Genomic DNA, 14,124 nt, shown 5'->3' with positions numbered 1-14,124 from the left:
TAACTGTCGGATACGGTGAACTACCGATTTGGAACTTCATCTTGCGTTCTCAAACAAGTAGGGAAACAAGATGTTTATATCGTATCGTTCTGCATTGCACCTCTTGTACACTAGGGGTGTAGGAATATTTTAAAAAACGTGTTTTTGGTGGGAACGATATGCACAAGCGGAATGTATGAGCCCTTTGGAGCAGAAAAAATGTGAATTATAAACAGCTTGGGCAACGGCAATTTCTGTTCAGATAACCAGTGATAAACAAACCTCTATTGAGACGTAATTCACACCACGCAGAGATGTGTATTCACGTGGTGAGTAACGTAACGTTGTTCATGCTGTCACACGTTCTGGTCACCTTCCGTTCAGTGCGCAACTGCACCCACGGTCACGTACAAACCCTGGGATGAAACACACGAAGAGCGAGAAATAGATCGATAAAAAGTGCCATAATGCCAGAGCCGTTCCCTAAATAAGACACGTAATGTTCTTTCGTGAAATGAAGTGGCACTATAAAAGATGCGAAATAAAGAATGTTAAACTCCGGTTGCTGCTTACTAGAAAGGAACACATCCGGTGTAGCACACGTGCTCTAATTCGACCGTGTGCTGCCACCCTCCCCTCGCGTCTTACCCGTGCCGCGGAGGTTGCGCTTAGGAGGATCCGGGTGGCGGTGGCCCCTCAACTCCCGCCGTGACCCCCCAATGGCCTCACTTCAAAGATTGTTTTAGACTCTGGTTGCCCAGTTTGCCACCGCAGCGATGCAATAGGCGACATACACCACTTCCTGTGCTTTTGCCTCGCAGCGCAGACGACACATCGCATATAACACATGGATATGTGGGCGCATCATCGTTCCCTCCTATACTTTATACGCGAAGCGAACATTCTCATTTTCATCTAACAAAGTTTCCTCATCATTAACCCATACCCCTTATGTATGCCCAGTGGCGAAATAAACGCTCAAAAAACGAATACTTCCTTTATAAAGTATAAAGAGAATATATGTTCCTGTACTCTCTTTTTAACGCCCTTATGAATTCGGAATAGCTCCTCTAATAATTATTGTCGAACGTTTTTATCTACTTAAATTTATGTATCTTTTGTGTTCTTTTTTTCAGTGCCAAGTGAACCTCTCGACCTTCAGCTAGTCAGTGAAGGTAATCAAACAGCCCTCCTCACCTGGAGCCCACCACTGGAGCCAGGTGGACCTATAACCGGATACCTCATTTCTTGGGAGTGTGTTAATGGCTCTACCACAGCTGCAACTACAACTAAGACTTTTCTTATCATTCCTGGTAAGAATTCCGCGGCCGACGAAGTGTGTTTACAAAAAATTACAGTCATGTCTCGTTAATATGCACCCCTTTAATATGGACACCCCGCAATATGGACGTGATTTTCGGAGACCGGTCTCTCACCATGCAATTCTGCCCCGTTAATATTAAAACCCGCAGTCCGGACTATAGACGGCTATTGGGGAGACGAAACGGGTAAATACAGGCACTTTTGCCTCGTTATTATGGACACGGGTGCACAAAGCAAAAAATAGAAACGATGACTGGCGACCTGCGAGGCCCCAGCGCGTACGAGGAATTTACTTTTTTGCTGAAGCGTACATTTATCTGGGAACTCTCTTCCTTCCAGTACCCATAGAGTTTTATAAAAAAAACTAGAGGGGAAACTGGCGCTAGTGTCAACGCGAACATGGCCGCGACGCTTACACTTGAATGGGAATGATGGGTAGTTCTGGAACCGGATTGCGTAGGATCACAACAGGCCTCTGGCTGCGCGAATTGTGTTTTTTGACAAAAAAGCTTTCCTTGTCCGGTTCTCCGTTTACAAATTATATGGCGAACAAGAAATTTAATAAAGAAAAATCAATTTTGTACGAAATAAAACGGCGCGTTTAAAAAAAACGCAGACGCGGGGTCGAGGAGGTTTGTGGAGCAGGTTTGCCATTCTCTGCCAACTACAGCAGGACGCGGACTTCTTTAAAAACTACTTGTAAAAGTTTCCGCGCTGGTGGTTTGTAATAGTAAGAAAATATTTGTGCTCATAAGAAAAAATAAACCGATTACCTTTGGAGAAGTTATATAGTGACATACATCAAGCTGCGTTCCTATCAGCCGCCGGTGCTGCTGTTCTACGCCGTAGGAGCCGGCGTTCGCACGAAAGGTGTGGCTGTCCCGAGTGATTCGCAACCATCGTCTCCTTTGACCAGCTTTGACAATGCATTGCTCTGCCGAATGAGCAGCGCCGCAACTCCTAAATCGCAGACAACTTCGCCGCACAAAGCGCCGTCATTTGTGTTTTTGTGCTCGCTGTGTGGCAATGAATTGATAACCCACCAAATTCGCAACTCTGGTTATAAAACATTCCACTCAGGGCGGCGTCAGTGCTCGTGAGGCATGCAGTTCAAGGAAAAACGTATTTTTGATCGCTTCTCTCAACACCCCGCGTAGGCAAATGCGTTCATGTAAATCCAAAACGAAAACGAAACTGCCTGCAATCTATAGCAAGTTCCACAAGCCATCGAGCGCCAATCCGAATCCAGAACTACCCATCACGCCCATTGAGGCTTACGATCGCAGCGCCAGTTTCCCCTCTAGTTATTTTGTAAGAAGCGCTATGCTAGTACCATTTATTAGATCGAGCACATTCGTGATCAGGGAAAAACACTGTAGAGTAGTGACGACAGTGTCATACGCTTTCCCTATCAAACAAGATTGCCCAGTGAAGCATATTCCGGAAAGAGCAATGCCTGAGGCTTAGGACAAGATAATGGAGCTAGCCTTTATCAAAACCATGGAGCCAGATCTGCAAGGGGCAGACTAGTGTCTTACAATGACATCACGCTACATTACCGCCTCTGCCGCCGGGTCTACCCTACGGCGGAAAAAAACCTAACTAACGAGCAAGCCCACGTCTGGCGCCGCCTACAGACAAACACGTTTCCAAACCCCGAAAGGCTAACGAACACTCACCCGTCAACATACTCCACACCTGATTGCCCCCTATGCCGCGCCCCAGACAATCTACCTCACATAATGTGGGCCTGCCCTCAAACTATCTTTCCCTTCATCACATCCGCGTAGTAGTGGGAGGAGGCACTCGTAGCCCGGATCCAGGCGTGCAAACCACCCTGGTCACCCGAGCTACCGACGTCGCCGCTCGGCTCATGCCTGTGGCCACCAGTATCCTCTGACCTACGGAGACGCTCCATAAAATGTTCTCTCTCTCTCTCTCTCTCTCTCTCTCTCTCTCTCTCTCTCTCTCTCTCTCTCTCTCTCTCTCTCTCTCTCTCTCTCTCTCTCTCTCTCTCTCTCTCTCTCTCTCTCTCTCTCTCTCTCTCTCTCTCTCTTTCCGTGGAGGCAGTGGCTGGTGTACGGCCCAAACCGACCGAGCCTTCCATTAGGATTCCTTAAACGATTCTTTCTAAAACGAGCTTTCCTTAAACCAATATTTCTTAATGTTTGTGTTTTTGACCTTGATTCGTTATTATGGTCAAGTCAAATAATAGACTATTTTTCTGGGTAACGGAGGCGTCCATATTAATGAGACATTACTGTATGTAGAGAGCCTTGGTTTCTTTGTACAGCTTGCAAGCTAAAACTGATTTCTTCCCTTGCGCGATTATTCAGTGACTTTTCCCTTGATAAAATTGAAGACGTTTCTTCTTCCTTTTCTCGATATCAAGGAACACTAAATTTGGGTAAAAAAGGGTATTTTGATTGTAGCATAATAAATTAGAAGGGGTAATAAAAGGACAAATAACTGAAAGAAAATCGCTTAGTGCGGTTGATAGTAAAACCACTAATTTTGAGTACGACGCAGTTGTAGGCTTTAGGCACTGAAGCGCTAGCCCTCGACATTCGCCAGACCGAGGCAAACATCAATTGAAGAAGTCCATAAAACAACTACGGGAATGGCTTCTAGAACAGGAGTTCCGGTTACGAACTTTAATGGGCACTGAGACCGGCATATAACCAAAACTAAATTCACGCAGTCGAGCGCCACATAACATTTCACTAAAATCTCACCGCTCAGATTAATGCGTGCCAAGCACAATGCAGCTTCATGGTCGCTTATGCAATAAAGGACGAAACGCGGGCTGCCCAACTAACTCAGTTCCTTCAGGAGAGTTTCGCAATAAAATCACGCAGCATGAAGCGCACAAAAAATATTTTTGCGTCTGTTGTATCTCAATTAGCCTCTCAATATTCTATACGTACTGTTCACAAATGGTAATCCAACGTTTTTAAGAATAGCCATCCATTTTTTCAAACAGGCCAATAAAAGTTATTTTTTCGGAAACTTGGCTATTGGCTCTTGAAAAATATTTTAAATGTAACCATAAGCACATCTGAAAAGCCGGTTTACATTCGTTTATAACATTTAAATACATAACATACAAGTTGCTTTTTGAGGACTTTAGAAGTTTTTCATGCCCTCCAAAAATTTTCAACAAACGAACACTATCATCATCGTCAATACTTTAAGCATATTTGAAATAAAACGCACGTATTAAACATTCATACTTATAAAGTTAGCGCGCACATATAACGCAGTGAATAAAAATTTACTTTTTAAATGAAAACCAGCGAAAATTACAAAATATAGCCAAAATCCACAGCGCCCAACTTACCAACTGAGCATAATAATACAGTAAAATCTCGTCAATTGAAACTCGGTCAATTCGAACTGACCACATATTCGAACGAACGCCCCTGTCCCGGCACAGCCCCGTATATTTCAATGGGGGAAAACGTCCGATAATTGGAACGCATCGGTATCCAGAACGGTTATCTGGAACTCAGATGCTCGGCTTTTCCTCGCTTCTAGCAGAAGACGTCCGCACGGAAGTTCCTCAACATAAATGTAATCAGCGAATATTTTATTCTTATTGCCTCGAGCACTTCATATAAACAAACGTGCTTTCGAGCATAAAATTCGTCATTACTTTGACATTACGGCTTGCTGCTTGCATGAATGCTTTTCGGTGCTTGTTTCTGGCGTAATTTCGTTCGTTGCTAGAGCTCCATGAACCTTGTTTGTGACATAACCTGCCACACACATGTAATAGCGCGTAATTCGAAATAACGAGTTCAGAGGTGGCTGCTTTGTGTTCTAACCGTGCAGTGTGACGCAATGTCCATTCATTTTAGCGCACGCCCCAAACTCAGCTTAATTCGAGCAATTTTATGGCCCCTTTCGTGTTCGAATGAACGAGCCTTACTGTACAACTTGTAGCCGCTGCGTTGGCTCAGTGGCTATAGCGTTGTACTGCTGAGCCCGAGGCCGCAGGTCCAATTCTCTGCCGCGGCGGCCAATTTTCTGATAAAGGCGAAAAGCTAAAACGCCTGTGTGTTTGACATTTCGGCGCATGCGAAGGCTGCACTGGTGTTAGAGATCCTAAGCCCTCCACTACGGGGCGCTTCATCGCCTTTGTAGCGTCGGTGCGTTAAACGCAACAATCAATAACTCAAGAAATGCAACTTTTGAAATGCAATAATCAGCTAATCAATAATCAACTACGGCGCACTGAATCTGCGTGAGCTGTGAAAGTGTTCTGTGTATTTTCGGGTTCCGATCGGCCTATTCAGAGCAAAGAAATATCTTATAGACATCGGAACAAAAACAAGGTAAAGCGGGTTATTAAGCAACCGCATGTAAAGCGGGTTATTAGGCAACCGCATTAAGCAACCGGTTGTGTAATAACTATGGCCGAGGGGAAATGTTTGTCAGTGCAGTGCGTGTAAGGGGATTCAGCCTAAGTGTTTTCTGAAAACAACACTACGAAGTTAAGAGGTGTACGCAAGCTAACAGTGCGGATCGCGGATGTATATTAGGAAAAGTATTTTACATACATCGATAAAGAATATACGATACGGCCGGACCCTGTACGATTTTAATACGCAATATTTATTTTTGATTCATTGATTGATTGGGGGGGGGTTTAACGCGCCGACACAACGCAGGCGATGAGGCCCGCCGTAGTGGAGGGCTCCGGATTAATTTTGACCACCTGGGGATCTTTATCGTGCGCCGAAAGCTCGTACACACGGGCGTTTTTGCTTTTCCTCCATCAGAAAAGCAGCCGGCGCGGCCGGGAATTGAACCCGCGACCTCGTGCTCAGCAGCGCAACGCCTTAGCCACTGAGCCACCGCGGCGGGTGCAATATTTATTTTTAATAACTACAATGTGTCACTTCCCAAATTGAAAACTTGGGCTACGAAAGTTGTTGCAAGAAAATATTTTGTTGTGAGATCTATAGCTTTCTCCGCTTGTGCACGGGCTGCTCTGCCTGGGGAAGTTCTTGAAAATACCCTCCTGAATCACTGGTCTGTCTGGGTGAAAGAGAGGCTCTGCTGTTTTTTGACACCACGTTCCGTGTGTTGACGCTGGATTTGCTTCGAACACCAAACGGGCTTCGTTTCTTTTTCTAACAGGCCCAGTGACACACCTCCAGGAATGCTCGTTCTCCGTCGCTGCATACCACGTGTCTGACGGTGGTGAAGAGCTACGTGGGAAGCCAGCAACGTTGACCGCGCAGTTTCCATTAGAGGGGCCGGGCCGCACACTGCAGCTTCGCTACCTGCCTGACTCTGTTGTGCAATAAAATACAGTTATCAAACATTTGTCACAACCTCTGAAGATGATTGTGCCTGCAGAATATTCGAAATATACCCCGACGACGTGTGTTCTAGGATTGTCTTCATGACGAACACCTTTAAGCACGAAAAATATCTTGAAGAACATGACGCGGCTGTGGCAGTTCCTCACAAGTCTTCTGGAATTTCCCCTCCTTGAAAAGCACAAGAAGTAACAATTTCTATTTACCAACTATTAATATAACAGCAAAGATATAACAGCGCAAATATAGCCATTAGCAAGCGAAGTGGACGTATTTAAATGTCTAATAAAGCTCAACCGCTTGCCATGTAAAAGACGGAAGTGGTCTGTAACTATTCATATGTAGGTTAAGGCATGTGTATATATATCCCACCGGACACACGCTCGGTATTATGAAGTCATGTCATAGTTAAGACGTTGAGTTACCGTCTCTTACGATTTTTGACTGTCAGTCAGGAGAACAACTACCGAGTTTCTTTGTTTTTTATTTATCCTTCCATATCCTGCCTTAAAACTGGGACGTTTTGGAGTCAGGAGTGTGGGAGGACGGTGTTACTTCCTTGCTATAGATTTCCGTTATAAAGTCAGCGGTCCTAGGGTACACAATGTTATTGCTGCACAACACCCGCTCGGCAGAACCTGGATGACGAACCCAACACCCTGAAACGTGTTCTCGATGATTCCGCGTGTCGGCATCGTCTGCGCCAACCCGTCGCGGTGCGCGGGGCACGGGGGGCGGGGCGCGTAATGCTACAATAAAAGCGGCGGTGCGAAAGAAAGATGGGGCATTCCGAGAGGCTGCGGAGGTGGAAGGTAGCTTCTCGTTTTCCTGTCTACCTTCACTTTTGTGTGTATGTGGTGCATTCTTAAGCGCCCTTGCTTCCTTCTAAAACAACAATGCCTTCTCTAGCGGCAAACACTTGCCTTTAGACAAATGCTACCAGGGCGGGTGTGTTTGAGAGTTTTTACCGAACGCGTTCAAGGCCTCCGCCATTACAATGAACGGTATTACCAGGGTATTTCATTGTAGCCACCGAACGGCGAAAGACATTTTACGTTGTGTTTGTCAGTTTCGGGTTCGGATTCGAACTATTCCCCGGTCAGGCGTAACAGCACTGGGCTTCTGCACCTTGCTTGTGCGATATGCATTGCTATGCTGCAGCATAGCACCCAAGAAACATGTTTGATTCCTGATTGGCCGTCGAACGCAAGTTCTTCGTCGTCTTCATCAGCGAGGAATGCAAATCCACTTGGCAATTCCTGTAGACCAACCACCTTGGCATTCTGAATCCTTGACACCGTTTTAGTGTGCTATACTAGGGTAATCGGTAAGTGCGAGACTTCTCATCCATTCTGAAGATCGGTTGTTTGAAGCCAGCATGGGGTTTTTAACAGCGGAGCTGTTTAAGATTGAGCTGTGTTCGGAGACGTTCGCAAAACGTACTAAAAAAAAACTCCGAAGACAAAATTCCGAGCGCACGTCAGCACGCGCCTCACGACTTGCGCCCGGCATCGTTAATGCTTGCGCATGGGCTTCTGCCACTTCAGAACTCGCAAAAAACCGAGCGCACGTAAGTGCGTGCCGCGTGGCGACAGCCCAGAGGCACCAGTTCGCGCAGTCGCTTTGCCAAAAAAAAAAACGAAATACTAATCGCAGGTCTGTCAAACCATTCCTTCGCAATGCACTCGTGGAGGCGGCCACCGGAGTAGTTGGCGAATACGTAGATGTCTACCTTGATGAAGACGCTCTGCAAGAGGATTTGTCCTACGCAGCCGTGTCGTGGGAAGAGAACGGCGAAAGAGTTGATGAAGATTGCTACTGATCATGTGAATGGTCTTCTCTTTACAATGCAGTCCAAAGAGGCTTTTCACTGCTGGGGTTCCGCCTCTGCCTCATGAGATATGCCTTTAGTTACGGAGAGGCTATAGGTCGACCCCACGGTCTTCTCTTTCACCGGCCTTGAGGAGAAGGAGGAAAAACTTTAATTGCAGAGCATGTCAGTGCTAAACGCGCTGGATGAGAGTGGATCCCTCTTCACAGGATTCCATATGCTGCCTTCGCCACTTGGCACCTGGTAACCAGCCGTAGCTGATCCTCCAAGGCTGGGATGGACAGCAAGATCTCCCATCTCTCGCAAGGGGTAAGGGAGTGGTTCTTAGTGGAGGAGTTGTGGATGTGGGGTGGGTGTTTTGGGCTGACGTCGCACTGTCCTAACCGCTATCGCAAACAGCGCACATTTTTGTTTTGAAAATTAGATACCCATTTAGTAATATTCCTGTTTTCACCAACACATACGCGTTTTGTTTTGATGTGTTGTATTTATAATGCGGGGAAAATACACTTAAGAAATGAGGCCTTCCGTATTGGATGGCTCCTAAATAATTTTCGCCACCTTGGAAAATTTAACTTGCGCTGAAATGCTTTCGCTTTGCGCCTGTATCATAAACGCCGCCACTGCAGCCTGGATCTAACCCGGATCATTGGGGTGAAAAGCACAAGGCCCTACGCTTCCCTTTCATCATTCTTGGAACTCACATTTGACGTTTTACTAAAACATGAATCGCAAACCACAAGTGAACTTTGCTGCACGCTTTAAACTAATAAAGCAGTCGGGAAAGGACTACAAAGTTTGTACACTGGTCGGGTGAATAAATATGAGTAATTGTTTCCATCATTTCAGGGCTGCAAACAAAAACCACGCTTATTATTTGAGGCTTTTTTTCGAAATTAGCTAGATCCAGAAACCGAAACTGAGACAGATAAAACGGCACTGAAAAGAAAAACTCGGCAACTTTCCCTTAAAAAGGGGATGCCAAGAAAATCGTTGAGATAACGCCCTGACAACGTGTACACAGATCATAGTTCGTATCTTATATGAGTCAGATCCTGTGGTTTCACGGACCAACATGAGCCAAATTCATTTTTGGCTTGACGGTTTAGACTGTTTCTGGGCTGTTTTGGGAAGGTTTTTTTTTCTGGAGCTGCCTATTTATGAATTCAGACGGCCGTCAGCAGATCCGCAAAATATCTGACTCCAGATGTGAATGACGAAGTGAATGAAACAAAAAGTGACCGGAATGAAACAGACTTGTCAAACAATGATTTCATTTCGGCTCACCCATCCCTACGAAATAACTCTAGTTATATTTATTTTCTTGCTCCCATATTTACCCTTTTAGTACTTAACTAAATAGCCGCCGCTTACAAGCACGGGCCGGTCCCCACACTCTCTGACACTGCGAACCACTTCATGAACGTGAAAAAGGAGATATGAGCAGCCTTTTTGTGAATCGTTTTGAAAATTTAAGGCCAACCAATGAAGAGCTTGGTTACTTAATGAGTGCCTTCAGGCGTGGCCAAGGAAAGTGTCTTAGGAAAAAATTCAAAAATAGCTGCTAATGGTGCCAAGACGACTAACCTTCTCTCTGGGTATAGTTATACTGTTCTTTAAGCCCTGCTGCATATTTATATTGCCTTTCCCACCAAAACTGATTCGCACAATGCTTGAAAGTCCATTCAAATAAAGCTTTCATAACAATGCAGCATCAACTCGAGTGTTTCACTTAATCATGAGCCAAATTCAAAATCGTCACCCAAATATTGTTCAAATTCATGGCAATATTTTTAATTTCTTGCGGCCATAAACTTCCCCCAGCTTACATTTAAAATATATCATAGCGTAGCTTTGACGGCGTTGCATTTAGGTCAGGTAACAAACTTCCGCTTGTTTCTAATATAAGGTTTAGGTGGATCTGGCTCATTTCGAAAAAAAAAGCCTCATTTATGTCCTCGTCGTCAGCCCCTTTGAAAGGCTAAGGGTACTTACAGGGTGTTACATCGGTTAATGTAACACTTTAAAACCTTTTTCTCAGCGAAGCGCTGCTCTGTTCGCGCTCGAATTTCACAAGAACGTAGCACTTTATGGTAGATTTTATTTTACGCCGAAGAAAACGATGGTGCTCCAGTGTTTATTCTGAATATATATACAAAACATTTTCGCCTACGGGAAAATGCCGGCCAATTTTGATACGCAAGCTGATCTAATAACGACGACGCCACCTGGGTTAAGCAAAACAGCATGCGCGATGACGATTCACAGTAGGATGGAGCCAACTGAGATAGCAGACGGTTAGAAAACTTTTTGTTGATATTTATGATGGTCACATATAAGTACGTAAGAGCTCATACGAGCCAGTGAAGTGTTCTCGCGGTGTATCCGTGTCAATACCAGCCACTTGGGGCGCTATTCCAGAAGGCCCGAGATAGCTCGCTGCCGAGTTTCCAGAAGCTCGTGTTAACTAACTAGTGACACTAGATCATCGGATACGCTCGAGCGAAACCGGCCGTACCGCGCAGAGCACGCTTAACATTATCAGCGCGCCCAGTAAAGGCTGCTCTAGTTGAAAAAGCACGGCGTGTTCAAACATGTGCGTGGGGCGGCGCATAGAGTCGAGTTGCAATAAGCATTGCGTCGCGTAAAGTAGGTAACCCAGCTGTTTTCTTTAAAACTCCGGCCTGGTCCCAGCCTGCTATCAAGCTCCGCCCTCTAAAAGCGGCGCATGGCGGTTCTGATTTTCTCGGTGGTCTGTTATTCCCCTAAATTGTGTTTGCTATGTGCTTTGAGGGGGGCTCCTGTGCAGCTCAGCACAAGCCGAAACCAAGTAAGCGAAAGAGAGCACTGTAGCCAAAGGATCGCGTCCTTCTGCTGACTCCGTCAAATGTGGCTTCTTTTACGTGCGGACGGCAGATGTATAATCAGAAATCGCCCCAATTCAGCGTGTCACAAGCATGTTTGAACATTGACCAGTGCGACTTAGACGTTGAAGCCGTGTCATCTGTTATCGACTGTATTTTACTGTGTATGAAGATGGCTGCCATGGGAAATCTTGTCGTTTTGGTCGCTCCTATTATTCTGCTTAGAGCGAACTCTTCGTTCGGGCCGAACATCCCCGCGACTGTTAGAGAATTCGACTGACTGTGGCCTGGGGACTCTGTTCATTCTTTCCTGATGAGCTTTGTTGTTGCTGGAGCATCACACGCAAGTGACTTGTTAAGCTACCCCACCGGATAAGGCACCGCCAATGTTGGGTGGGGCTTCGGTCACTACGCCGCGGACCACGAATAGGCTGGGTGTGTTTGATGGGCACCACTACTCGGAGGAAACTCAGGATTGATATTCAATGGCCGAGTTGAACCCGTGAGGCTTGTGTGAGGCCGTGTGTTAAGCAGGCGGGCGTGTGGCCTGTGGAGGAGGATCGACGACAATTGACGCCAAGGCTTGAGAACAACAACAAGAAAAAAATATATTCTTTGGCGGACACCAAACACTCTGGACAAGAACTGGTGACCTAATCGGCAGCAAAATACAGCACTCTTCCGACGCGGACGAAGAAACTAAACTAACACCAGTCCGAACCAAAGTTCGAGCGGATGGAAAAAAGCAGGCGATGCGCTCACGTTCCCATATACTCGACTATGGGCGGAATGACGTCGGTGGAACATGTTGAGTGCTCCCCGTGTACAGTGACGGTGGTCCGAAAACCTGGCGGGACACTTTCTCGGTGCTGCCTTTTGAGACCCAGAGGCCCCTGGTCGGAACGCCGATGCCCGTGCTCGTGCCTGGCCACTCTAGGCCTCGCCCCGAACCTTGGCCCGGAACACGCCTCAAGATCACACCAGCGGGAACAGGCACCCCACGTTGAAGCAGAGGAACCCACAGAACAGCTCCCGGGACGCTTCTCGGAGCACGGCGCAAGCACCCTCCTGGCTTGACCTCGAACCGCCCGCCGAGGAGTCCTTCCGCCCGTTCCTCTAGCGCTGTCTCGTCTCCCTGGTCACTCCCGGCACACCCCTCTCTCCTGCTCACCGCTCAGCGTGGACCCGCTCGTCGTCATGTTCTCTTCCACTGCTGGCTTGCCTCCGTCGTCTGCTGGCGCGCTCTCGCGGCCCGGGGATGTCAATCGTCGCAGCTTGTTATGGTGGCTGCTGCGGCGTGGTTGATGGTTCGCGGTCGCGCCATAGCAGTCATATATCTATCCTGACATAACTGTTTCTTTAGCGGAGGCGGAAGGTTAATTTCCAGCTCGTTTTCGTTTTTCGAAAAGCATTGTGCATTCGATGGGGAGTCATCTGGCGACCGACCCATTTGCGGTTACATTGAGGGGACTTACGCTCCAGAACCACCGACCAGCAAGTGTTATGTGCAGTATGGTTTTACGTGATAGGCCTCTAAACGGAAGCGTTGGTAGCGACTGCGTAAGCTACCGCCCCCAGTCGATGGTGTGCCGCTATCTGCGCAATGAGATTACTGCCGACATATTTCTCGCGTTTTGTTAGGTGGTTCGCCGGACATTGCTTCCACAGGTTCTACCATGCGTCTATCCGCCTGCAGCTGGAATGTGCACTCCGGTTATCGTCTGCTCGCGAAACTGTTTTGCACAAGGTATTGCATGACCGTGTGCTTTATTTATTGTCAGCGCCGAAGTAAATTTTGCTTGTGGCGTTCCGGGTCGCACCATTCTTGCGAAACCGTTACTGGCAGTATAGTAAACAATCAACGGCACGTATCTATTATCGGAGATCATCTCCAGGCCTTTCATCGGGTTTAGCCCAGCGCCTTCATCGTCTGGCAAGAAGCAGAGCATGCTAAGCCTGCGAAGGGGAGAGTTCAGACCGAAACTAACAGCGTGACGCCAGAAGGAGGCTCATCACGAGAAGAAAGCAAAGGCAGAAAGTGGTGTGAAGGGATTGGACTCAATAAAAAAAATAACACCATCTTCCCGTAGGGGAACCCTGAGCAGTCTGCGAAGCAGCCGTGGGGTCGAGTGAAGTTCCCATTAGTTTTCAGTTCGTCGTTTCCGATGACGTTCAACTTCGCGTGCCGTCGTTGTATCAGTAGCTTCTTGACGTAGTTTGAATGAGTAAATGACATAAGGCGCGTTTGTAGCACATGCTCTCGTCTCGGTTTGTGGCGCAGTGGGAAGAACGCCACGTACTTCCCGTTGCGGCCAGAGAGTCGTGGGAACGAAACCGGGCGCCACCTATTTCTTTTTATAGTGGACGGCGCTGACGTCAGCCCAAACGCTAAGGGGGCTGAGGAGACGCGCATGCGAAGTAGAGTGCGGACGGCGGACAACGACAACAACGAGGGAGGGAGGGACACAGCCCCGAGCATGACATGGTTCGCATCTAAAAATCGTGGCAGCTTCGCCGAACGAGAGGAGGTTGCGCTTTGAAGGATTCGGGTGGGGGGTGGCCTTAACTTTCGCCGGGACCCGCCAATCGCTTCACTTTTGAGATAATTTTACGAACCCTGGCTGCCCAGTTTGCCACCGCAGGGACGCGATCGCCGACCTCCACTACTAGCTGTCGTCCTGCTTCACCTTACGCTTGATGAGACTGAGGCATCTTTCAGCGACGGGCCTCCGCGTAGGCGATGCGACCGCATACACAGCGTGGATACTTAAACCCCATCATCGTTCACCACTTAACT

At 47.2% G+C, this 14,124-nt stretch overlaps 1 protein-coding gene across 1 annotated transcript in view; it reads left to right on the top strand.

The window, feature by feature from the left end:
• Positions 1-6,626, top strand: part of LOC144139992 (uncharacterized) — a 132,171-nt gene extending 125,545 nt beyond the window's left edge. The window contains exons 20-21 of the mRNA XM_077672208.1: positions 1,116-1,292; positions 6,448-6,626. Of these exons, the coding sequence (XP_077528334.1) occupies positions 1,116-1,292; positions 6,448-6,617 (347 nt within the window). The 3' untranslated portion in view covers positions 6,618-6,626. The remainder of the gene's footprint in view (positions 1-1,115; positions 1,293-6,447) is intronic.
• Positions 6,627-14,124: the final 7,498 nt, after the last annotated feature.

This window comes from Haemaphysalis longicornis, unplaced genomic scaffold, assembly GCF_048455015.1.
Source record: "Haemaphysalis longicornis isolate Haplotype H1 unplaced genomic scaffold, Haemaphysalis longicornis Haplotype H1 scaffold_5, whole genome shotgun sequence".
Lineage (NCBI taxonomy): Eukaryota > Metazoa > Arthropoda > Arachnida > Ixodida > Ixodidae > Haemaphysalis > Haemaphysalis longicornis.
The sequence above is the reverse complement of the archived record's forward strand: the minus strand, read 5'-3'. Positions and strand labels throughout refer to the sequence as shown.